This window comes from Hydra vulgaris, chromosome 02 (genome assembly GCF_038396675.1).
Source record: "Hydra vulgaris chromosome 02, alternate assembly HydraT2T_AEP".
Lineage (NCBI taxonomy): Eukaryota > Metazoa > Cnidaria > Hydrozoa > Anthoathecata > Hydridae > Hydra > Hydra vulgaris.
In genome coordinates this window covers 7,860,001-7,887,500 of record NC_088921.1, presented here as the reverse complement: position 1 = coordinate 7,887,500, position 27,500 = coordinate 7,860,001, and the positions used below count along the sequence as shown (strand labels likewise).

The following is a 27,500-nucleotide window of genomic DNA, read 5'->3' as shown; positions in this document are numbered from 1 at the left end:
CAAATAACCTTATGATTAAAAGTTACAATCATGTAAGATTTCCACCTTCCCTAAAATGAGGGGGTTGTATACTTTACTTGATTATATTTTTAGAATACTTAAATAAGATTAAAAACCTGTTGACGAACTTAAAAATATCATAAAACTGTGTGAAAACAAATATTTAAAAAGGAGTCAATTAAAAAATAATATTTTTTAAGATAATATTTTTACAAAAGCCTAGAACAATTACTACACTTCCACTCCATGACTTTAACTTCATCTAATTCAGTTATCATAATACATTTTACATGATGCCAAATGTCACAAACATCGCAGCACACCCACTGATTACCTTTATCTCCACAGCCACCACATTCAGGACATACAATATTGCTGTTGTCATCATTATCATTTTTTTTTTTTTTTCTTCAATTTTTTTTTGTTTTGTTTTTTTGAAGCTTCTCTTGTTCGTTTTAAACATGCTTCTGATGTTAAACTTTCACCATAGCGAAACCTTTTAACCCGTGCAGATCTTCCGTGAAGAGAGGTTTCTGCACATTTAGACTGTAATTGCTTAAGAAAAAAATCTTTGATAGAGGAAGTCGATGTAGAAACTGGTAATGATGAAGCAGATGGTATTGATGTTGAAATGGGAGCATCGTTAACACAAATGCTTTGAAGGTTAGGCATTGAACATGATTTTGTGAGATGATTAGTGGAGAATGCAGGTTTCTTTACTGGTGACTGAAAACACTGATTAAATAAACGTGTGTCAATAGCATCTTTGTTAACAGGGAAAATGCCAGTTCCCTTAAAACCACTTTTGACTTGTTCCATAGTAAAGGAACTCTGAAAAAGGGTACGTAGTAGTCCTGGAAAATGTTTCTTGGATACTGGTCCATTATGTGTTCTTAAATATTTTATAAGCAAACTTTGCCATTTACTTTTTACAGGTCAAAAAACTGATGTGTCTAAAGATTGAAGAAGATGGGTGAGATGAGCAGGAATGCGTAGGAAAATAACATTATTTTTTTTTGCCAAATCAGTAAGTGGGGAGCTAATATGAGAAATATGACCATCAAATATAAGAACACGTGGGCGGTTTGCAAGATGTTTTGTATACATTAGAAATATGCTTTAAAACCATTCTAAAAAATGAGGATCTGCATCCAGCTCTTACTACTAGCAGTATAAACAGCTTCATCAGGGCCACCTTTAACCCAGTCCATATACAAATTTTTTCCTTTGTAGATAATATATGGTGGCAATATATGCCCACTAGCAGAACATGCACAATTGACAGTAATTTGCTCCCGGCCTGATCCACCAACGCTTTGCGACACTCGAGAAGCACCTCGTTTTGCTAATACAATTTGCTCCTTTGGGTCAGTGATGAACCCTGATTCATCAGAATTAAATATTTGACTAGAAAGGTTTTTAATTCCTGCATTTTTGTAACGTTTTTTCGACTAGATTAAACCAAATTTTGATGGTCTCAGGATTTTCAGCATGGTTTCTTGAATTGCTTAAATGTTCAGTTTTTCTTGGCGTAATTTTGGGATTTCTTTGCAAGAAAGCTTGCAACCAGTCTTTACTTGGTCGAGAATCTATAAATGGTGTATCAATACTATTTGTTTTAAGAAAATCTTGTATCAGATCTTTTACTTCACCTCTAGCCATTAGTAAGTCTATCTGATGCTATGCTATTGTTTCTTAAAAAAAATAAATTGTAATGCATGTTAAATTTTTTGTGACTAAATTTGAATTTCAACCAATTTTTCCATATACGGCAGAAACGGAAAAGTATAAAAAAGTTATTGTGTTTACCGAAGTATCAGAAGAGTTTTCAGCACAAGTAGCTTCTGATGTATTTAACTAAAGTAAAAACATATGTTTTTTATGCAAAATACCAAAAAATGTAAAAAAAAAACTTTTTTATTCAACAAGCTTACAAAACAACAAACTAAATTTTTTTGAGCTCTAATCTTTATTCAATCGAAGCAGAGTTTGTTGCTGATTATAAAAAAATTTCTTTTTTCAAATCGATTTAAACCAGCTTCCATAGCTTTGCCCTTAAAAGAACATGTGATTTTGAGGGGAAAAGTTCACACAAGGTTTCATAAATGCTCTCCAAAAAATCACAGTCATTTATAATTCCAGGATCTAAAAAAAATATTAAATCAAACTTTGTCAGCCATGAAAAAAATCATTTATATATATATATACAGTATCGGACAAAACGAGTGCAACCAAATAATGCTAATTTAGTTTCTTTATATAAAAGTGCCGCATTTTTTCAATTTAGTAAAATAACTATGTAACTGTTTATAGACAAAGTTCTTCAAGTTTTATTCATCACAAAGTTCATTATTTGTACACGAAAATTAATAAATTAATTAAAAGTATTAAAAAAAGTTGATTTCCTTCTGGACAAAACAAATGCAACTCGACAAAATGTTGACCAAGCTGTATTTCGCTATCAATATTTCGTGGCGAACCCTTTGTTGTCGATCACAGCCTTGCATCTTCGAGGCATAGATTCGATCAGGTGATCAATGAAACTTTGTGGAATCGCTGCCCAGGCCTTTTTGATTTGTTCAAACAGTCGATCCTTATTACGAACACTTTCACGATTAATTCTGCGGTTGACGATCTCCCACAGGTTCTCGATAGGGTTGAGATCCGGAGATTGAGGCGGCCAATCCATCACCGATAGGTGGTTGTCTTGAAACCACTGCACAGTGGGCCAGTAGGTGAACAAAATGGGAAATATTTTAGTTGTCTAATCTTGAAAACCTATTTAATTTTAGTATCTACATATATTAGGAGAAATCTATTGATAATTTATTTATATTAAATCCCTTAGTTACCAGGACTCTAAGCATTTGAATATTGAGATAAAATTAAAAAAAAAAAAATTATAAATAAGTAATTAACGGTGACATCAACGTTGTGTTATATTTCAATTACATCTACGTTTTTGAAACAAAAAATTAGTACATGTTATTCTAGAGTATTTAGAGATAAGAAAAACCAATGTGTGAAATAAATTTGTCATAGCATGTTATCTCAGTTATACTTTGAAAATTACAGATTAAAAAAAAAAATTTCTTAAGAAACTTATTTTTTGCCGCACAATAACTAATAATTACCACAATTTGCCATGTGTTGTCTTATATTTATTTGAGCTATATGATGCTTCAATCGAGTTTTAAATGATTGCTCGTCCCCTTAAATCCCCGTTCAGATTTTATGTATGTTTTAACTTGGTTGCTATTATACTAAATTTTGCATAGCAACAATTCATTTTTACATTAACGTTGTTTTAACAGTATTTTACTTGCGCTAAATACACAATATTGGGGGTATGTATTAAAATGAGATTCAGAATTCTTATGAGGTTAACTTCTTTTGGTTACTATGGATACCTTACTTTGCATAACATAGCAACAACATATTTTCGGTAGTTGTTAGTAATTTAATTACTAACACTGACAGTAATTTAATTACTTTTAGTTTTAATTACTAACACTTGTAGTAACTTAATTACTAACAAGTATTAGTAGTCCAGGCGGCATATATATTATAACATTTTACTTTGAAATAGAAAATACTTGTTACAATAATTATTTAGATATGGTTTTGTTAAACTTAGACATTCATAATTTTCTCCAAAAAAACAATCTCAGTATTTCAAAACAAAATATTACTGAAGATATATTAAAATTTATTCAGCCAAAATTTGCTGATTTTAAAGACGTTGATTTTAGACATGCTGTTCAACGATTTGTTTACTTGTATAAAAAAAAGTGGAAATCTGCAAACTATACTGTGAAAAATTTTGAAAAGAAGTTTTGAAAAGAAATTTTGAAAAGAACTGGCTTAATGAATATTTAATTGTCAGAAAAAAAGACAATGAACCAACTGCAAGTAGACGTGGTCGAAAACCAGTTGCATTTGATAATAGTTCTAATAAAACTAAAAAACGGCGTGTATCTTGTTTAATTCAATCTCATTCATCCAATGAATTATTTTTTGCTGCTAATAAAAAATTTAGAGATGAATCTGTTGTTATTGCTGCCAAGAATGTTTTAAATATATCAAATACAGATAAAGCAACTAAATATTCAGCAGACGAAGCACTGGCTTTAATAATTGATGCAAGTCTGACAAAAGCTTCCTATCAATTGATTAGAAGCGGAGCCTTGGAGAAAGAATATAACATCTACCCCGCTTACAATGATGTCAGAGATGCAAAATTGAAATGTTATCCTGCAAACATAACAGTGGAGGACTATTCAGCTTCAGTTCCTTTAAAAGATTGAATGACTCATACTTTGCAAAGAATCTGTGCAGTTCAGGAACCTGTGCTAAGGCACTTGATATTGAACGACAAAGCAATAAAAACAATGACACTAACGTGTAAGGCTGGTTTTGATGGTGCTACTGGCCAAAGCATTTATAAACAAGTTTTATCAGAACCCGACATTAACAGAGATTTAAAGCGTGAAGAATCATTATTTATTACTTGTCTTGTCCCATTGGATTTGACTGGATTTAACAACAGCAATGAAAAGGTGCCTATTTGGAGAAATCAAAAGTCGTCCTCCACAGCCTATTGTAGACCCATAAGATTTGCATACAAAATGGAATCCAAGGAATCTGTGATTGAAGAAGATCAGTACATTAAAAGTGAGATAGAAAGCTTGGGTATGATTTTATTAGAGGTTTGCGGATCTTCTATTGAAGTGAATTGTATTATTGAACTTACAATGATTGATGGGAAGGTTCAAACAATATTATCTGAAAAAAATAACTCATACCAATGCTGTTCAGTGTGCGGTGTCTCTCCAAAAAATAAGAATAGTCTTGATATCCTTAATATAGATTATACTAACAGAGAGTTCAAATATGGTCTTTCCAGTCTTCATGCATGGATTCGATTTTTTGAGATGTTATTGCACATTGCATATAAAAAAGAAACAAGAAAGTGGCAAGCAAGATCTAAAGAACACAAAGAAAAGGCATTTGTAGCTAAACAAAAGATTCAGACTGATTTTATGAACAAAATGGGACTTGTTGTTGATTTCCCTAAAAGTGGTGGTTCTGGAACAAGTAATGATGGCAATACCTCAAGGCGTGCTTTTGCAGCATATGAACAAACAGCTGAAATTCTGGGTATTGACCAAAACCTTATATTCAGATTTTACATTATCTTGGTAACGCTCTCTTCAGGATATGAAATAGACTGCTTAAAGTTCAAGGATTATTGTTTTGACACTTTTAGACTATATGTGTCCCTTTATCCGTGGTATTACATGGCTCAATCAGTTCACAAAGTATTGATACATGGACATGAAATAATTAAAAGCCTTACATTACCCATCGGACTTATGTCAGAGGAAGCTCAAGAGGTTAGAAATAAAGACTTTAAATCTTACCGCGAAAATTTCAGCCGAAAAGCATCCAGAAAAGCAACAAATACTGATCTTATCAATAGACTCCTAGTTTCCAGTGATCCTGTTATTTCATCATTGCGTAAATCAACATCACACCAAACAAATCATAAAGCATTTCCTTCAGATGTTTTACAATTACTTAAACAATCTTCAAACGATATTATTGTTTTATAATTTTTTGATGTAATTTAAAATTGATAACGTTTTCTTGCACTATTTTTTGCTTTTAATATTCCTAAAACATTATTTACCTAAATACTCAATTTTTATTCAATATAGGTGGGTCAAAAATCCGATAAGATATTCAAATATCAATTTACCACTTTGTAACTAAGGAAAGTATCCGGTAACTAAGCAATATAAGTATCCATAACAACTAAATTTAAAAAATTATCACTTTTGTAAGAAGTGTGATCTCATATTGGTACTCATGCCAAATTTAGTGAATATAGCACTTATAAAATATCTGCAGATAACAAAAGTAGGTTGTTGCTAAGCAAAATAAAGGTATCCATAGCAACGAAATAAAAAAATATTCCCTTCATAAAAAGCAGACATCATATTAGTACTCATACTAATTTTAGTGAATATAGCTCTAATATTAAATTAGTTATGAATTTTGTCCAGTAAAAGTGCATTCTGGCCCACTGTGCACTGCTTGACTACTTTTGCAGTGTGTTTCGGATTGTTGTCTTGCTGAAAAACCCATTTTATTGGCATATTCCATTAAGCATGAGGTAACTTAACATCTTTCAGGATATTTTTATACATGAAACGGTCCATTATTTTATCGGTTCGATGTTTTGGACCTAGACCGTTAGCAGAAAAACACCCCCAGACCATTACATTGCCTCCACCATGCTTCACAGTCTTATGGCAGTAACGTAAATTGAGGCGTTTTCCGGCCGGTCGACGTTTACGGCAAATGCCATCGCTCCCAATGATGTTGAACTTCGATTCATCAGTGAACATGACAGTTCGCCATTTCTGCACATTCCAGTCAATATGAGATGTAGCAAACAGGAGTCTTTTCTTCTGGTTTTTTAGTGAAATCAGCGATTTCTTTGCAGGGCTTTGCACGCGATTTTTATCACAAATACTTTTTTGTGACATTCCAATTACGTAATCGCCAATAGTTTTCTTTCTTAGTTCCAATCCAAGACTGTCGGGAGCTTCTGGATGCGTCTGGATGCTTCTGAATGTTTCTGGATACTTCTGGATGCTTCCAGATGCTTCTTCTGGAAACTTCTGGAAGCTTATGCATGCTTCTGGAAACTTCTGGATACTTACTTTAATTATTAAAAAACTTCCGTGACATAGACACTGACCAGACTTAAGAAAATGAAACAAACCAAAAAAGTTGCACTTGTTTTGTCCACTGCAAAATGGCACCTCTCAACGAAATTCTGCCTGTGTGCTGTCACCTGTCAGCTGATTGCTCATGTCATGGCATGCTGTGACTCCAGACTCCTGAATTGTTTGCTGTGGTAGTATAGTTCGTTTCGTTTTTAAGACATGTAAAATTAGGAACATTTTTTAGCATTGTTTGATGTTGGTTACAAATGTTTTGTCCAATACTGTATATGTATATATATATATATATATATATATATATATATATATATATATATATATATATATATATATATATATATATATATATATATATATATATATATATATATAAATATATATATATATATATATATACACATATATATATATATATATATATATATATATATATATATATATATATATATATATATATATATATATATATATATATATATATATATATATATTAGGGTGACCATATTTGAAAAATACCAGATGCGTACCAGCAAGGAATAAATATGGTATATATAAATACAAATGGAATTTAAATCAGGCCCGTAGACTGATTTAAATACCATTTCTTTAAAGGGGGAGCATTTTTTTAAGAGGCGCCAAAAATAAAATAAAAATTAAGGAGCCCAAGGGCAATTTTTTTTTCGCTTTTAAATTCATATATTTTTTGATAAGATTTTGAATAAATTTAATTAAATTATTAATTATATCTTTTATAACTTCAAGACGGTTTCGTCTTGCCCTTTTTTGTGTTGTACTAACAATTTTTGAATATATGTTTAATTTCAATTTTTTTAGTGGCCAAACAGGTCAAAGCGTTTGAGAGCACGTGCCTTCCTCGCTCCCACCCTGCCTACTGCCCAGTAGGCACAGCGACGTGACAAAAACGTGAATTTCACGTTATTTTGGCATGTGACATTTAGGTGACTTTTTGGTCCCCATGAAATGACCAATTCACGTGATTTATGGACGTGTTTTTCACGTTATTTTGGCACGTGATATTTAGGTGACTCTTTGGTCTCCATGAACTGTCTAAAAGAGGTGCTTTTTACGTTAATTTTGGCACGTAATATTAAAGCAATAACTATGCTTTATAAAAACGAAGTGATTGGATTCGTGTATAGAAAAAAAACTCATCGTCGAGGAAATATTTAATACGTATTAAATTACATGGTTTTATTAGTCAGTATATTAGTTCTTGACATAAACATTTTGAATTTGTAATAAAAGCTGCACTTTTGTTAAAATATCCTCCTTATATCCAATAAGTAATAAGTACAAAGTCATAGATCTGCAACTTACGAAGAGCACGCTTCGATCCACAAAGAGCGCACTTCAAACTTAATCTAACGAACCAGTCGATATATTCTCCCATAAAAGTACGCTTCAAACATAATCTAACGAATCAGTCGATATTTTCTCCTATAAGAGTACGCATCAAACTTTATCTAATGAATCAGATTTAGCTGAAAAGAAACGAATAAAATCTTAAATAATAATATGATTATTTAATAATTATCTTAAATCACAAACTTTTAAAACAAATCTTACTTGGTAAGTTGCCAACCATTTTGGCAACAAGATTTTCTAGTTGTTCTCTTTTATCTAAATCATTAAATAATTTTAAGAAAACAATACTACATACAATGGAGAAAAATCAAAAAAAAGTCATTTGCCTTCTAATTTTATACTCTTATTGCTAAAAAATAAATAAGGATTTAATAAAAAAAGACATAACAAAAAAGTCGACAGATAAATAAAAAAAAGAAGTACAAAATAATAAATACAAGTCTAAAAAAATATTGTTTATCTATATATATCTATATCTAATATCTGTCTATAGATAAATATATATCTATATATAAAGTTTATAACTGATGCACGTGATTAGAAAAAGACCCGTACTCACCTTATGTGATAACATCTGATTAAATAATTTGTTTTCTTTGTTTTCCATCTTCTTATATTTGCACTTGTTTCTGCATTAACTTGTTCATACATTAACTCACTAGATGCAAAGGTGACAGCCCACGAAATTGCTTTAATTGAGTAATCTACAAAGTTTTGAACATTAAATGTAATTTTAGAATGCACACAGAAAAATTATAACAATTTTTAAAAATGTAATAGTTACCACATAACCACACAACATTATAGTGGGGATTTTATATCATGATTTTCCTACCCATGGTGAGATTTTCATCTTGAGGCTCCTTTTGCTGTGGAAACATTCACCACGGCTAAGGAGCCTCATCTACCCCTAATTATATATAATATATTAAGTATAAAACTAAAAATATGTATAATAAAGTATTGTCAAATTAGGTCACCAATAAATACAGAGTGCTGAAAATTCAACTCAGAATCAAGTTGCATTCTCCAACAAGATATGAACTAAATTAAATTCTTGCTACAGGGTGCGATCACAAAAAAAGACGAAGAGAGGGAAAAGTGAATTTTCTCAAACTTTAAAAGTTAAAAGGTTATTGTGTCTTACTACAGAATGATATTCCTAGGCAATAACATAACAATACCATTGGATCTTCCTAGTCTATAATATTTTATACAGAACTTATCATTTGTCATGTAGTTTAATAAATTTAATATTAAATAAGTTATAACTTATTTATTATTAAATTAATTACATCGACAAATTTGACAGTCTAAAATATTATATAATAGGGTAGAAAAAAAAAGTATACCTTGTATTAGGTTTGATCTTTTGCATGTTGCAATATGAGAATTATCTGCCATAACGTTACACGATTTTGAACTAAGCTTTGAAATATATTTATAAAACCTAATTTGATAAAACTTAGATATAAAATAATATAATATGTTTAGATAAAATATTATATGTGACATTTTATTTTTGTCAAAAATGCATTGCGATGTTGTAAGATATCTTATACCCTGATACTTTTTTTATTATTATAAAACTACAATGCAAAATAATTATATTATTATAAAAGTATAATAAAAAGTAATTACAATAATGAACATATAAACTACATATTTCATATAATCATTATATTTAAAAAATTTTGAAAATTGTTTGCAGAAAATATCCTGAAAAAATTCAGAATATTTTCCCCCTAATTTTTCCCTTAATTTTGCATTCAGCCAAGTTAATGACAATAATATATACTTTAACTTGGATGTATGGAAAACTTTTCGGATATTTGGAAAAAGATAAATTTCAGAAAAATATCCGGTATTTCGGGAATATCCCAAAAAAAATCCCTGAAACTTAATTATAAAAAAATAGTAAATAAAATAAAGAATATCTTTCCAAGTTTCTAATCATAGGTTTTTATAGAGAATAAAAAAAGATCCTAAATACACAATATTTTGGCAACGTAACTTTCATGCTTCAATTAAGTAAAATTTTAACCTGGGCGAGGTCACCTAAAATATACATGATTGAAACGTGAAGAAGGAAACCGGGTAAGAGCATGCATCAAACTTTATCTAATGAATAAGGCGATATTTTCTCCAATAATAGCTAGCGACACCAAATTTAGCTAAAAAGAAACAAATAAAAACTTAAATAGTAATATGATTATTAAATAATTATCTTAAATCACATACTTTTAACACAAGTTTTACATGGTGAGTCGCCAACTGTATTGGCAACAAGATTTTCTGGTGTTGCTATTTCTTTGATCTAAATCATCAAACAATTTTTAAAAAAGCAATGCTATATTTGAGAGAAACTTGCTTTACATATTGGAAGGTTGTCAACATTGAAAGATAAGTATAATGCAGTTTCAAATACAATAGCATCATAATCATCTTTTTGTGGGGAAAACATTGAACAAATCCGCGTTAATAACCTGTTTTATATTGTACATAATAACAATAGCAATAAAAGTCATATAATATATACAATAATAATTTCATAAATACAATTAAAATAAATATATTAATCATATAATATTTAAATAATATAAAAAAATGAAATAAATAAGTATTAACCTTTTTTAACAAGTAAAGCACAAGATTAAATGTCATATATTACAAAAAGATAAAGTATTTAATAATAATATATACATATATCAATAATAAATAACATAACATATTTATTTATTGATATTATCTTGGATAAATTCTTTAGCCTTGTTGATTAAAACAAAATAATAGAAGAAAATCTATTTTTGGTTTTTATCTAATCGACTCTTGAGCAATAATGTATGCAGAAGTTCTACAGACATTATTATTGCTCAAGAATTAAGAATAAGTTCTGCTAGAACTTATAATTTGTCCGTGTAGCTTACTTAATTTGATATTAAATTCGTTATAACATAACTTTTTTTGCACTAAATTAAGTAAGCAAAATGCGCATATTCGCCAGTCTAAAATATTATATCATAAAGTAGAAAAAAAGCATACCTTGTATTTGAGTTTAATCTTATTTGTGTGGCAAATAGGGACGCTTGGTACTAATTTACTTAACTTAATTTGATGTAATTTAGATATTAGATATTACAATTTAAAATATATTTGACTATTTAGTTTTGTTTTAAATGCGTTTCGTTATAAGATATTATATAGACCAATTTTTTTTTTTTAATTATAATTAAACTACAATAAAAATTAATTATATCATCATAAAAGTAAAATAATTATAACTAATTTAATAAATACAAAAACTATACTATAAAAAAATAAATAATATAATAAAAAATATAATTTTATATTTCTTATCACAGGTTTTTATTAGGAATAAAAAAAGTTCCGTTAGACACGATATTTTGGCACGTAACTTTCACGTAACTTTCACGTAAAATAGTAACCTGGACGAAGTCACCTAAAATACACGTGATTGAAACGTTAATAAAACGTTGCGTGCCTACTGGGTGGTCTGCTTTAAATGGTTTTTAATAAAAACTTGTTTATTTAGTTTAAAATAGCATTTGAAGAAATTGAATTATGGAAAAAATATTAAACAAAATTTGCATTTTTAAATCACAAATATTATTCTTAAGAATGGTTTGTTTTAAGCAACATGTCATCCTTTTCAATTTTTTCTGCAAATTCTGAGTAGCTATATTTTCCTAAATTAAATTTAATGAACCAAACAGCTGCCAAAGGTTTCATTGTAAGTTGGGATTTTCCTTCCGTCCAAATATCATTATCAATCGAAAACAATTGCTCTACGGAAGCGTTTGTATCTGGCAAACATAAAGCGGCTTTCACCAATTTTAACATATTGTTATAATGAACGTTATTATTTTCGAAATGAGAAAAAATTTCAAACCATCACTTGTCACATTTAACAGACTGTAAGTTCCAAGAAGAAAACTTTTCCTGTGTGCAATATAAATTAGTTCTCCGATTTTCGTCGAACAATTTATTGTCATCAAATGTGATTTCTGTTGATTTTTTAAAAAAAGTAATAGTTTCAATAATTTCAATCCATTCAATTTACAGTTAGATAAAGACCATTTAAAAACTTTAACCTCATTAAAGTGACGCTAAAGGTAGATGTTTTTCTACTTCTCCAGATTTTATCTGGTCTTTCAAATCCTTTAATACTACGGCAACTTCAGCAGCAGAAATATCATCTTTCTCAATTTTTTTTTCTGTGTTATAAAAAACATCGACTTAAACAAAAAAACAATATTATTTCGCCTATTTCGTTATTAAAGGTCAAATAAAAATTTAAAACAATTTTCTAAGCTTAAAAAGTATGATCTATTAGTTAATTAACTTAAGCACTCTTTCGATAGCTTGAAGTAAGGCCAACCAACAAACCTTTGAGAATACTTGAAATATTTGATTTTCCTCACCTGCCTCATCGCAGAAATTTTCTAAACTAGAAACTCGAACAGTAAAACGGTAAAAAAAAAAAAAAAATTAGGTTTGAGGAATAATTATCTCCACACCAATAGATAAACAACCAGATGCAGAGTTTATTGCATTTGATAAACTAAGAGCATTGCAACCAATACCAATGATTTTACAGATTAGGTTAACGGTTAACTTTTTGTAAATATTGTTATTACCATTCTGTTTTAAACCTCTAAAATTAGTATTGGTGTTGTCTGCAGAAAAAGCCAAAACTTTTAAAGAAATATTGTCAACACTAAGACATTTTAAGAAACTTCTGATAGAATATCTGATGTTTCTCTATTTACACAATCTATGTTAATCAGTCGAATGTGCACTCCCTCTTTAACATCTAAGTAACGAGCCAAAATTGGATGCATTTAAACTTCCTTGTGGTTTGATGCATCAGATGTATCAAGAGTTGATACATATGATGCTTTTAATAAAGAATTTTTTGAGTAAGCTTCACAATATTTCTTGAACACGTTTATACTTATTGCTTCACATTTTGTACGCGTACAAGCAAATCTTGGATTATAAAATATCTTAATTAGCTTTGATGTAAAATCAGCACTTCTAAACCCATGGTTGTATTTGATTGTGGGGAATGCAATTGTTCATTCTTGAATAGCTAATTTTTTTTCATTTTGACCAAAGCTCTGACTCTTCATAAACTTTGTGATTTTGTTTGACAATATAGAAGCATCCAATGCTATTTTGTGTTTGATAGATTTGAAATGATCTTCAATTGCAGACTATCCACGACTACTAATGTCAAATAGGTTTTGACAAATAGCACATTTGAGGAGGTCATCTTTGATCATTAAGTTAGAAAATTATCATTAAATGTGTTTAACCTTCTCTTCTAACTATTCATTTTTCGAATTTGATGTATAAATAGTTATATAAACCTTAAATTACTTCTTTATGAACACATATTTTTATGAACTTCTTATTAAAATAAATCGCAAAGCATTATTTACAATAATTAGGGAAAAAAGACATAACAAGGCAAACAAAATTTGCGTAAAACGAACGCATTTTCTTTGTTGTAGTTGAAAAATCTTTCGAAGTAGTTTTTTTTTAATGTTTACGGAAACTTAATTCATTTAGTTTCGTGTTTTATAGTTAAGTTTATTGGAAGTTTATTCATTTTGTTTTTTAACTATATTTTAGAAAATCCATTTACTAAAAGTCTTTCAAATAATACGCAAAACTACCGTCAAACGCTTACTGTACACGCAAACCCTAACATATGGTCACCTTTTTTTTATTGCTTAGAGAATATGCGAATAAAATATACGTAGCCATTATTAACGTCATTGCAATCAGTTAATAGTTCCCACTTTACTTCTTGTAAGAGATTGCGAAACTTGGCGAGGGATTCATTGTTTATTTTTCTTACATAAACAGTTGTTTTTTAATTTTTTGTATTCTTGGGTTGCAGAACATGTAATCAGAAAAACTGGAAAACGGTTACTGATATCTGTTTTAACAATACCAATTTGCATTTTAGCCTTTTTATAATTATTAGTAATAATATTATTAATAATGTATGCAGTTATTTTTGTCACGCGTGTTGGCTTGTTAATCATGGGGGAAAATGCTGTATTGCAAAAATGTATTCATAAAACGCGCAACGTTTTATGAATACACTTTGTCTGTTTTATTATTCAAAAAATTCAAATTAAAATCACCCAATAAAGAAACGTATTTTTTTACGAGCTTTGGTAACAAGTAGTTTAAGTTATTTTCAAATTGTAATTACCATTTGGCGGTCTATGTAATGCTGTTACATATATTTTTGTTTTTTTTATTAATAATTTCAAAAGTAAATGAATCACAATCAACGTCATTTATTTTGAGGTTACCTATATGGATAAAGTCAATGAGTTTTGGATAAAAATAGATAGGCCCGCGCCAATACCGTTTATTCTCGGTTGATGGATTGGTTTATATCCTGATAAATGAAAGTTAGATTTAATCGTGTCTCGATGACAATAAATTTCTATTAGACAAATAAGACTAAACTTGTTATTTACATTATTTAGCATTAACTTTAAATATTCAAAGTTTTTTTTAATGTTTCTCATGTTTAAATGTAATAATGAGAAATAAGATGATGAAGAATAAAGAACATGATTAGCATCGTGAACATTGTAATAAGCCGTTACAAATGAAATTTCGTCAATAAAGTTAATGTTTCTATCATCGTCATTAACTACATCGTCATTAATTTAGTGTGTTTTTTCTTCCTGTTGTTCCAAAAATATTAATATTGTTGGCATCCTCCATTTTAATAATAACAACTAGAAATGTTATTTCTAGTTGTTATTATCAAAAACACAAAAATACCAAAGGAAAATAAAATCTAAGCATTCTAATGCGATTTTTTTTTTAAATCTTTAACAACTAATTTATCATAAATAACGACAGAATATTTACCGTTATTCCTGTGAGTTCGCATTTCTTCAAAGAATTTTTTCCGTATGGTTAGGATATCCAAAGAGAAGCCCTTATTAATAAATATATATGTTCCTTTTAAATTTTTTAAGTTCTTTAATAAGCTTTTTTTCTTTATAGTTCAATAGTTTTATTACGACCAATCAAGGTTTACTTAGTCCAGTGTTTCCTGTCCTATGTATCTTTTAAATAACTTCGTCACTTATATTTAGTTCGTTTTCAAAAATACTTAAAACTTTTTCTTTACTTAATTCTCGGATTTGCGGCTGCTCATCTAATTTCATTGCCAGAAGAATATTTTCTTGATGACCTAAGAATTCATTTGTTTGAATAACTTTGTCTACTACCTTAGGTAATGCATCTGACAGATATTGTAATTTGACCTTTGTGCTGCATTGATGCCTGCTGCCATGAAAAATAAAGACTCCATCTTGATGATGAACCACATAAGGATATAAACGAGCATAATGTGTGTTGCTATAGTTACTAAATTTGATGAAGGACTGGTGGTAGAAATATATAATCTGAGAACCCTATTGGCTGTAGTAAGCCATCTAGAATGAGCCAGTTCTCCAGTGCTATTCCAGATTGACAGAACAAGTGCAACTTAGTACAGCTGGCAGATGTCAAAAAGGTAAAGCTGATCTGCACTGAGCACTTTTCTGTCCACTTCTGGCATTCTACGTTATGGTTTATTGGTTGAAAATCAACAACCTTTAAGATCTTACAAGTTTCAAGGGACTTTCCAATAGAACCTGAAGAGTATCTAAGACCAGATGTTGATCCATCCAATTCTGAAAACAAATGACTTAGTGGAAGCTCATTTGCATGTAAAAAACGAATTTCCCATTGTAGAAGGTCTAGTCTTTTATGCCATTAAAATACAACACCTTTATTTTGATTTTAATAACTTTAGAGTTATCCCTGGCTTTCATGCGCTCACTCCTTATCTTGCTTCGTTCAATAAAAATGCAGCTTTTTGCTCTGCACAAATAGGTTATAAGCTCTTTTTGTCAACACTGTAAATGATGACACGGTAGGTATGTTGCATTTTTACCAAATTTTTAATCTCTGCATTGCGGTTGAAGCTGCTTCATTTTTTTTTTGGCTTTTGTTGGCCAGGATGTTTATGTAAAAATTTATTATATATTTAACATTAATATTATTTGAAAAAATGAAATGTAGCTTACATTTTTTCGCAAAAACATCATATGCCGCATCACATCTAGTCCTGTTGGCAGTTGCACCTCAGAAAGCGGCTTTAAAAAACCAAAAGAATGGATGTTTTGTTTTAAATCTTAACATTCTATTTACTGAAATATATTTAGAAAAGTTTTAGTATATTGTAGTATTATCATAGTATAAATAAACATTGCAAAGTATTAACCTCTATACAGAAACATGTCAACACAAACCATATTCATTTAATTAATATTCTTAATAAATAGAACATACGTTATTACGAGTTTATTATTCAACTATAAAAATTATTATTATTTACAAACAAAATATTCTTACTAGAATTTAAAAATATGGTTTGTATTGAAACTTCGAGTAGAGCATGTATTTTATTAAATTTTATGCCTAATATTCAATTTCTTCAATTGAAATATCTTTTTTTTAAACGTGTATTAAAAACTTTTAAAAACGTTTTTAATACAAAAGTGATTATTTTGGTCATAATACTAATAGATAATTCAAACATATCTACTATGTTTTCACTTTGTAACTTCCACTTAAAATAATAATTTTTAATGTAAAAATATTAGTAAAAAATTACTGCAGGAGGTAGTTCTTGCCCAATTTTGCTCATTTTGATCTCGTTTTTTTGGTTTTCTTAAGGCTTATATAAAAATCAGGGATATCTTCTGAAAAATGTTGTTTTCACTCTACCCTTGCCATCTCATAACAAGTTACGGACGTTTCTCTTTTAATAGGTCTGCATAACAATCCGGACTAACAGTAAGATATTCGGATATAAATCGCAGCAATATTGTAATTCGAGAAAGCTTTAACTTAGTCAATAAATAGGCGTGAGACATTGTTTTAAAGTAAAATAACTGAAGTGATTTAAAATAAAGTATAATAGACTTTCAGCCTCATTTAAGATTTCTTTTTTTGCATCCGGTACCAACAGAAAGTGGAGTTAAACAAGTATGTCTTTATTTTAAGGCTTGTGAATTTTGAATATTTCTAAATTTTCATTTAATGTTAACAAACAATATATTAGGTATTTAGTTTGTATAAAAATTAAAAAAATTATTAAAATTATTTTTGAACAACATATTAGATATTTAAAATTATATATATATATACATATATATATATATATATATATATATATATATATATATATATATATATATATATATATATATATATATATATATATATATATATATATATATATATATAAATATATATATATATATATATATATATATATATATATATATATATATATATATATATATATATATATATATATATATATATATATATATATATGTAAGTTATGTTAGCATATTTTACAAATAGAGTGCTCAATGTTCTTAAAGAACAGAGCAATAATAAATTAGTAAAAAACACTTATCTAACTTTTATCTTCAACTTTAAGTTTCACCATTGTTGGATCATCAGGAATAGATGCTAAATCTCAAAAAAAATTTAATTTAAAGGAAAAAATATTTTACGGGAAGTTATAAATTATTATAACTAAAAATAAAATTTTTTTTTAATTACTGTATTTTTTTGGTTAAGGGGAAGTTACAGAAAGTAATTGTAAAATAAATTTAATAATTACTTTCTGTAACGGGAAGTTACAGAAAGTAATTATAAATAAATTCCTTTGGAATGGGGATAATTTAATTTGGTCATTTTTTTAATAATTTTTTAAGAGGTATTTATTTTCGTGCCTACATTTAGAAATTAATTCAGATTTTATATTTAATAAATTTTCCTGATTTAAATGAGTAATTATTTCAAATTTTTCTTGCAAACATAGCATACATTTTTTGGAAATGTTATTATAGGCAGGGGCAAATTAGGTCTTTTCTTTTCATTCTTGTAAAACTCTTCTTTACTGTGAATGCTCCTACTTGCTCCAAAAGTTTCTGTCTAGTTTTTTTCCTCTAACATCAGTTATTTGGAATTCGCACCTTATATCTTGTTTTCCCGATTCGTGCAAGTTGTATTTTTTTATAGAACAAAGTAAATGCGAATAGACCAACACTGTATAAATTTTATGATAGGTATGGTTTCAATCTATATAGGTTTTGTAAATATACTCATTTGCCTTTCAGAAAAACTGACTTCAAGGTTCAGATGTTACAATAACATTACATTTTATTTTTCATATACCTACAACTATAGCTAAAAATACTGCGCACTTTGTGGTCAAACCTAAAAAATTGAGCAGAGCTTAAAGGTTAAAAAAGTTTTCTTTAATATATTTAATAAAGAACTACTAAAATTAAACAAGTGGTTTACAAGTAACATATATTAAATGTAGAAAAATCTAAAGTTATTTTATTATACAAATATAGTAAAGGTGAAAATATACCATTAAAGTTACAGAATCTCTTTATCAATACAACATTTATTAAAAGGCAACAAATCTTTAATTTTTTTAGATGTAATACTAGATAAAAGTTTGTCATGAAAACCACATATGAAATATGTTAAAAATAAAATCTCAAGAAATATTTATATATTATATAAAATCTAACCATTTCTCAGCACTGCATCTTTAAGAAAAAATACTTTTCGTTTATTCACAATTTTATCTCCTTATGAATAATGTATATAGTAGTAAGAATTATGGTAAATTAAGCTTTTTAGCAAACAAAAACATGCATGCAGGATTGTATTAGGTGCACACAGAAGTTTTCATTTATTCATGTTTTAATTGTAGAACTTGGTGTAAATTAATTTACACCAAGTTCTACAATTCATGTTTAAAACAAAACATTGACATTCTCTTTATGTATTTAAGTTGCACTTTAATAAAAATTCATGCAAAAATATCCTTCTCAATTTTTAATTAACAACTTTGTTGTTTCAAGAACTTTTTTAATTCTAGGCTCTTACCAAATCCAATACCATGGACTGTTCATACTAAAATATTTTTCCAATTTATTACAAAAAAGAATATGTTCAAAACATCTCTTCGGAACAGTATAGGAAAAAATCTAAGAGTCTCGTATTACAAGAAGACATTGATTTAAAATACCTCATTTAAAATAAAAAGTGGAAGACGTGGTTGGCAAGCGTTTTGAAAGCCTTGAGTTATTGCAAAATTATCAGTCCTGAGAAAATAATACTTAGGCAGTATGTTTATGTTATCATTATGATTCATTAATTGCATGAATTTTAAGTTTGCAAGTAGAAAACTTTTAAATGAAAATAAAAAAATTAGTTAATAAATGTTTTATCTGGTTACACGGCTGGGGCAAGATGACTTGTTATGCAACTTTTGCCACCAATTCTACAAAATTTTACTCCCAACTATCAACTACTTTAATTAAAATAACACAAAATAAGCACACATTTAAATTAAATATTCCTCAAAAAGTTACACCAGAAAGACACTATCAATTAAAAATAACCAGAACCGAGGTATTTTATTTTAATGTGCTAAAAGTAAACTTATGCTTATAAAACTCCCTTAATAATTTTTAAAAAAACCAAGCATCGAAGCAACAAGCAACTCTGGACATAATTTAAAAATCTTTTGAGCATTTAATAAATGCCTGCAGCAATAAAAAACTTAATTTACACTGTTAAATGAATAAAAATTTTCTTCAACTTCTTTAAAATCAAATTTCAATAATTAATTATTAAATTATTTACTTGAATTGAAACTCAACAGTTTAACAACAAACCCCAATTTTTCTTTTCTGTTCTATAATGAAAATTTAGTTTCTCAGTTTTTTATTTTATTTAATATAAAACCATTGTAAAATTTAAGATTTAATAATAAAGATACATACTTAGTTCTAAGCTTGAGCTAGCTAAAAAGAAAAGAATTATTAAACATTTCCATAATATAGGGAAAAGTTGCATAAGATGACCAGGTTCCTTAGACAATATAACCTCTTTTAAGGGTAGACTACTGATTTTTTCGTAAAATACTATTGATTTTTTTTTTGTAAAGGATATTCATACAAGTTAAATTAGCATCTGCTAAGGTTGCATCTCTTTATCAAGCTCGAAATCTCAAATCTGGCCTTGTATGAAATACCGTTGCCATATCTAGGGCGGATCTTCTAATGATGCCCTTACTCATTTAGACAAGGTGCAAAAATGCATTGTAAACATAGTTGAACCTGCTCTTGCAGCCAACCTCTAACCATTATCACATTGTCGTATGTTGCTTCTCTTTCTTCTTTCTACAAATATTATAATTGGCTCTGCTCTAAAGAGCTAGTGTCTCTTGTGCCATCTACTAAAATTCATTCTCGTGTTACTCATCATTCAATTAATTCTCATCCTTTTTCCTAACTGACTGACTCTTCCTAAGTGTTTCAAAAATGCTTATTCGTCTAGTTTTTTTCCTCGAACATCAGCTCTTTGGAATTCGCTTCCTTCATCTTGCTTTCCTGATTCATATAATTTGCAATCCTTTAAGTTGTATGTCAACTGTTATCTTGCTCTACAATCTTTATCTTTTCCCTTCTAGTGACTTTCAACTTTTATTAGTGGTTGGTTGCAGCCTTGTTGGAAGCAAAGATGTTTAAAAAAAAAAAAAAAAAAGTTCGACAGTGTTATTTATTTTAATTTCTTGGTTGTATAGTTAATATTCTTTGAATATTTTATTGTTAAAAAAATTTACCATCCCCGTTATACTTTTTTATTATTTAATATATTGTAATTACATCAGAACGAGTCAAGGTCGTCAAAAATTTATTATATCCTCAATATTTTATGTTTATCTACTGCTAATCCCATGGGTGAAATGAGAAAATTATTAAACTGTTGTCATGCTATTTAAATTATGATAGTACTTGGTAAATTTGCTAAAGCTGATACGTATTTAGACGCTCAAGATGAGATGTGGCTTTTTATTAAAAAAAGCGCGTTCTTTTAAAGTTGTTCTCCATGGAACTTTATTTTGGTACTTCAAAAGTGAGTTTTTTCAAAAAATAGTATCACAAACTTTTTTAGAAAAGGGAAATATTTATTGTTTTTTTTTTTTGTAGTTGAGATAATTACTTTTTACTTAAGTATAGTCCTTAAAGATACAATTTATAAAAATTTTTTTGTGTGATTATTTTTTTGTCAATTTGAGTTTTTTTTAGTTCTATTAAAAATAGCTCATTTTAAGTAACTGGTTACCTAAGATGAGATGATTGGGTGTTTTGAAAATAACGGAGTTTTTGGTATAAATTTTTTTTTTAAATGAACTATTATATTCTTCAAGATAAAAGATTAAATTCTGCAAAAGTAAATATAAGTATTATAATATTTTGGCTTTAAAAAAACAATAGACTGTTAACAAGCTAAACATACGCAACTTTACCCTAACAGAAAATAATAACTTATAATTGAAATAAATTTTATATATCTGCTCCATTATCATACAAAAATACTTTTTATCATTTATTAAAAAAGTTTTTGTTTGTGTTTATGCTAAAGTTAATAATTGTTACAAACCAAAGTACAATTTTGCATTGCTTTTCATGGACCCCACCTATGGAATAATATTGTTTTGCGGAATTTTGATCTATCAAATTCCCTTTACCTTTTCAAGCTCAATCTGAAAAAATGTATTTTTTCACTTGATAATATACTCAGATACTTCTAATATTTTGATAATTGTTATTCTCTGGTTTTAGTACTTATTTTTGTTTTAATTTTTACTTTATTTTTTAGTATGTTATGCTTGTTCTTATTATATCTACTTGTCTTTATTTTGCTTGTTTATATTTTATAAGGTTCTGTTGACAAGATCTTGTGATCTTTCAGATCCTAGCTTATATCTCATTATTAGCAGTTTATTTAAGTCCGCATCTACACATTTGTAAGTGTATATATGCTTATATTTATATATGTATATATGTTTTTTTTCTTATTTAAATTATGCCAATATTGGAAATGTTTTTAATTGTAAAATGCTATATATGGCATATATAATTGCACTGTGACATTTTAATGTAAGCAAAATTTGAAAAAAAAAAAACAATACCTGTCTTAAATTGCTTTTTTTGTTTGTTTTTGTTTAATGCAAAATATCTACTTAGAGAGACTATAATAAAATACAGATATATTTAAAAAGTATAAAATTTTTGTAAATTTAGAAAATATTATTTTTATTTTCTTCTTGTCCAAAATATAAATAAACTTAATGATGAATTATAATCCAAATAACTAACTTATTAACTTTTATGCCTTTGATTGCTTTATATTATCTTTTTTTTTATGTACAACGAGCATGTGATTACTAAAAATTTCTTTGACGATATGTTTCAACTTAATATCTTTCCTATTATCAACAAACCTACCAGGGTAACTTCCAAATCTATTACTGCTTTTGATACATTTTAACAAACTCAATACAAGATACTTCTCTAAAATCAGCAATAATAAAAACAGATATTTCAGATCACTTTCCAATATACTTCTCTTCGTCACTAAATTTCACAAAAATTAATAATTCAAGTATCTTACCTTATAAAAGAACTATTGATGAAACGTCTACTAAAAAATTAAGGACTTGCTATTGGCAACAAATTGGCAAAAGTTCTACCAATAATGTAAACTAGGAAATACAAACTCTGCCTACATCAAGTTATAGATTTATTTATCCTACAATATATTAAAGGTTTTTCAATTCAAGAAAAAGAAATTGACGCTAAATAATTAAATTGCCCAAGTATATCAAAAGAAACAAGAAAGTCCTCAAAATAAAAACAAAAACTACACATAAAATATTTAAAAATTAGGAGCCAAGGGATCCTATACCTCTTTAACCAATACAAAAACCTATTTAAAAAGAAAAAAAACACCTAAAGTTTTATAATTCTAATCAAATACAAAAATTTGATGGAGACTTATAAAAGATATGGAACATTACGAAGGAAATATTTCGTAAAAGTAAATCTAACCCTAACAAATTGCCTTCTAGAGTAATAATTAATGAAGGTGAATCAAACATCAAACAAGATATTTCCAATGAATTTAACAACTACTTTGCCAACATTGGTGCTGATATTGGATCAAAAATTCAATGCCCCAATAATACATTTAAAAGATACTTAACAGGCTCACACTGCTTTAAATTGCAATGAAATAAATCAAAACAAACTTGAAATAGCTATACAATTACTTAAAATCAAGTCCCTAGGGATCGATGACATAGCTTGCAAAGTAGTGTCAGATGTTTTTGAGGAAGTATGTAATCTAATTTACCAAGTATTTAATTCATCAGTTACAACAGGTATTGCATCTGATAAACTAAAAATCTCTAAAATTATACTAATATATAAATCAGGAGAAACCAATTATTTAAACAATTGTAGCCCAATCTCAATCCTTTCGGTATTCTTGAAACATCTAGAACGAATAATCTATAAAAAATTAAATAAATATTTAAAAACTAACAAAATTATCAATAAAAGTCAATCTGGTTTTTAAAAGCTACACTCAACTGAGCATGCAATCCTTGGCGTCTCAAATAGGATAAGTAGATCATTTAAAAAAAAAAATTCACATTAGGGATCTTTATTGATTTGTCAAAGGCATTTGACACCGTCAAACATGAGATTTTAAAAATAAATGAAAAAGTATGGTATAAAAAATCAACCTTAAATTGCTTAAATTTAAGCTTAAATTTAAAAACTACTTTAAATTTAAAAACTTTCTAACAGAAAGTGTGTTATTTTAGATAGAAAAAGCAACTAAAATTTACTAAAAACAAAATGTGGTGTACCCCAAGGTTCCATTCTTGCTCCTCTTTTGTTTCTTATTTATATAAACGATCTTCCAAACGCCTCTAATATCTTTAAAACTATAATGTTTGCAGACGATACAAACTTATTTTACTCATCAAAGACAATTGAATAAACAAATGCTGAACCAAAAAAAAAAATTAATATATGGTTTAAATCAAATAAACTGTCACTTAATATAGAAAAAACTAGTATATACTATTCCACTCTAACCAACAAATTAAAAAAATATCCCTGCACCTACCAACAACTAATATAGAAAATATCATCATCAAAAGAGCTCTGAATACAAAGTTTTTAGGAGTTCTATTTAATGAACACATCTCCTGGAAATCCCACATAAACTACATTAACACAAAAATATCATAAAACATAGGTTTGCTTTACAAAGCAAGACTATTTTTGTCACAAAAAAGTCTGAAACATGTCTACTTTGCATTTGTACATAGCTATCTTATCTATGCCAACTTAGCATGGGGCGGTACCCATAAATCTAATAGTGAACCACTTTACTTATGTCAAAAACACACTTCAAGACTAGTATACAACAAAAATAAGTTTACTCATGCTCAACCCTTACTGAAACAAATGAGCACACTAAATATATTTGAAATAAACATTTTTCAAAATATGCTTTTTATGTTTAAATATAAACTAAGTCTGGTTCCAGAACATTTACAGCACACTTTTTTAAAAACAATATAAATAAATACAATACAAGAGCAACAGGAAACTTAAGGATAACGTTTGAGACAACAAGACTCTCAATATTCTCAATTACATATCTTAGTCCCTATTTATTTAACAAATTAGTTTCCAGAAACGAATCACTATTAAACTTAAACAATAAAGACTCTCTGAAAATCAAGCTAAAAACTGCAATAATTAAATTAAACAACAATAAGGAATTTTTTTAAATTTAAAAAAAAAATGTAGCTTAACTTATAGTACAAACCAATAAAAAAAATAAAAAATAACAATATTAATAAAAAGGTATATATATAACAAATACATATATATCACGTATGCAACTGATTTTTTATGTGTATTATATGTCTCGGAAAAAGGTACTCGACAAAAATGACTTAAGTCTTCTGCGAGCTTCCTATAACTACATACAAGTAATTCTTTTTATCAATCTTTTTTTTGAAATGTGGTAAATAAACTTGCAGCGAAACATCTAAACACTAAAAAATGTTGGCTGGAGGTATATTTAAAATAAGTTATTATTTTATATGAAGGGTAGGTAAAAATGATTTTATGATGTCAAACAAACTATTACACTTGCGCTCTATGATTTTTTAATTATCACTAGGCTTAATTTTTTTAATGACTAATAAACTTAGTTTGTCCATTGTTTCTAATAAATCTCTTAAGATTGCAACATAAGATTACAACATAAGATTGCAACATTTTACATTTTTTTAAAATATTATGAAGTATATTATTTGATTAATTTTTGAGTTTTGCTGTGTTTTTTAGTATAAATGGATAAAGTTCTACAATATCCTCAATTTCAAATTAAGTTGTCTAAACTACTTGTTCAAGATTGGTTTGAGATTGGTATTTACTTAAATGTTAAACAGCATATTTTAAAAGCAATTAGAAATGATTCTATAAATTTACTAAAACAAGAAGACAAAGCATATGAAATGATAAGGAAATGGTTCAACTTTGATGAAAATCCAACGTTTGAAAAGTTAAAACTTGCCATTTTAAATATTCCAAAAAAAGATTTATTGAAGGAGGTGGAGGTTCTTGCAAGTACACATTTTTTCTTTTTTTTATTTGTATTATATAAATTTTTTAGATTGTTGTTTGTCACTCTCATTATATGTTTATTTTTTTGTTATTATTTTAACTTCCTCATCAAATTCTTTGCTTTCAAAAAAATTTGATTATGATGATAATGATGTTGTTTTATTTTTTTAAACATTTGATTATTTTAGATTTTTGTAAAATGACTATTAAGTTAAAAAACTATTTTTGTATATTTTATTAGATATGTTTTTAAATAAATTCACCGATTTTATCAAAGTAAAAAATTCATTAAACAGTGGTAAATATATAATATGTACTATAATAGCATGTTAATGATGTGGAAGTATTTTTCGGTTATTAATTTAACTTCCCCATCAAATTCTCTGCTTACAGAAAATTTTGATGATGATGATGATGATGATGATGATGATGATGATGATGATGATGATGATGATGATGATGATGATGATGATGATGATGATGATGATGATGATGATGATGATGGTGATGATGATGATGATGGTGATGATGATGATGATGGTGACAACAATGATTACAGAAATACTATTCATTAAAGTTTAATCATAAATTTTAGAAGAAATATAAAAGACAAAATTTTAAATAAACTTATCTGCTCTTAAAAAAAAATTATTATAGTTGATGATGATGATAATGATTATGATGTTTATTTTTTAATAAAATATTATATTATAAATTTTTTTTTATACTTTGAGTTTTTGAATAGTGTTGTAAAAATATATTTATGTTTATTTAACCAGGTGGGTTTTTCACAATGACTTCAGTATTACCAGAAGTTTCTTTGAATACAGGTAATTCTTAATTGAATAAATAAAGAAAATAAACGATGAAAATAGTAATGATAAGAATTATCATGAGTATGTTGAAAAACATGATCGAAATGATGATGATTGCAATGATCATGATGTTTATGTTGATTATTATGTTAGGTTAAATGTTTAATATGAAACTAAATAATAAAATATTTGGATGTAATTACATTTGAAAGTAATGAACAGTTGAAAAATTAGACATAATAAAACTTATCTATATTTTAACTTATCTTATTTGAATTTATTAAGTTTTTTTGTCAAATAATCCAGTTTTAAGATCTCTAAGTATTTTATATTTAGAGATTTTAAAAGTATATATGGTTTGGTAGTCTTTTAAAAACTAAAATAACAAATACATATTTCTATGTATAGTTAAATAATTTCATACGGAAGAATGTTTTTCATTGGTTAAATAAAAATGAATAGAAAATGGAGTATTTGTATTAAATACTAATTAACATACAATTTTTTTTTTTACTTTACTATTAAAGAGTTATCAATCAAAAAATCGTCAAGTGTTTTTAATAAATTGGCATTACTGAACAATATAGGAGAAATTATTAAAAACATATTGAAACATTGTTAAAATTTAATAGCTATCAATTTATTTTATTTGGAAAAGCCTACTACACCTTGAGTAAGTAGTAATCATCAAAAATAAAAAAATATCAAAATTGTGTTTAAGCTAGGAAATGCAATAAGTTGATTCAAAAAAAACAATTTTTTGTTTAATCAACTTATATAGGAATATATGTGTCAAAGTAATTTCTTGTAAATCACTTTTTATAAAAATATGGCTTTGCAGAATTATGGTAAAAGTGTTTTTAACAATTAATAAATGCCTATTGTTTTCA

At 27.5% G+C, this 27,500-nt stretch overlaps 1 protein-coding gene and 1 long non-coding RNA gene across 6 annotated transcripts in view; one reads left to right on the top strand and one right to left on the bottom strand.

The window, feature by feature from the left end:
* Positions 1–7,927: 7,927 nt before the first annotated feature.
* On the bottom strand, positions 7,928–11,456 carry LOC136076698 (uncharacterized). 4 transcript variants are annotated; one of them, XR_010636526.1, is made up of 6 exons: positions 11,184–11,456; positions 10,401–10,458; positions 9,494–10,315; positions 8,701–8,845; positions 8,343–8,396; positions 7,928–8,257 (listed from the first exon to the last, which is right to left on the bottom strand). It is a non-coding gene; the product is annotated as an uncharacterized LOC136076698 (long non-coding RNA). The 4 variants fall into 4 exon arrangements; XR_010636524.1 differs by having other exon boundaries at positions 10,383–10,458; positions 11,184–11,451; XR_010636525.1 differs by having other exon boundaries at positions 10,401–11,454.
* A 5,603-nt stretch (positions 11,457–17,059) lies between these two features.
* The window catches only part of LOC136076697 (uncharacterized), a 39,121-nt gene continuing 28,680 nt past the window's right edge, over positions 17,060–27,500 (top strand). The window contains exons 1-3 of one of the 2 annotated variants that reach the window (XM_065790055.1): positions 17,060–17,240; positions 25,517–25,798; positions 26,575–26,625. In XM_065790055.1, the coding sequence (XP_065646127.1) occupies positions 25,522–25,798; positions 26,575–26,625 (328 nt within the window). In that variant the 5' untranslated portion in view covers positions 17,060–17,240; positions 25,517–25,521. The remainder of the gene's footprint in view (positions 17,241–25,516; positions 25,799–26,574; positions 26,626–27,500) is intronic. The other variant, XM_065790056.1, reaches the window with a different exon arrangement.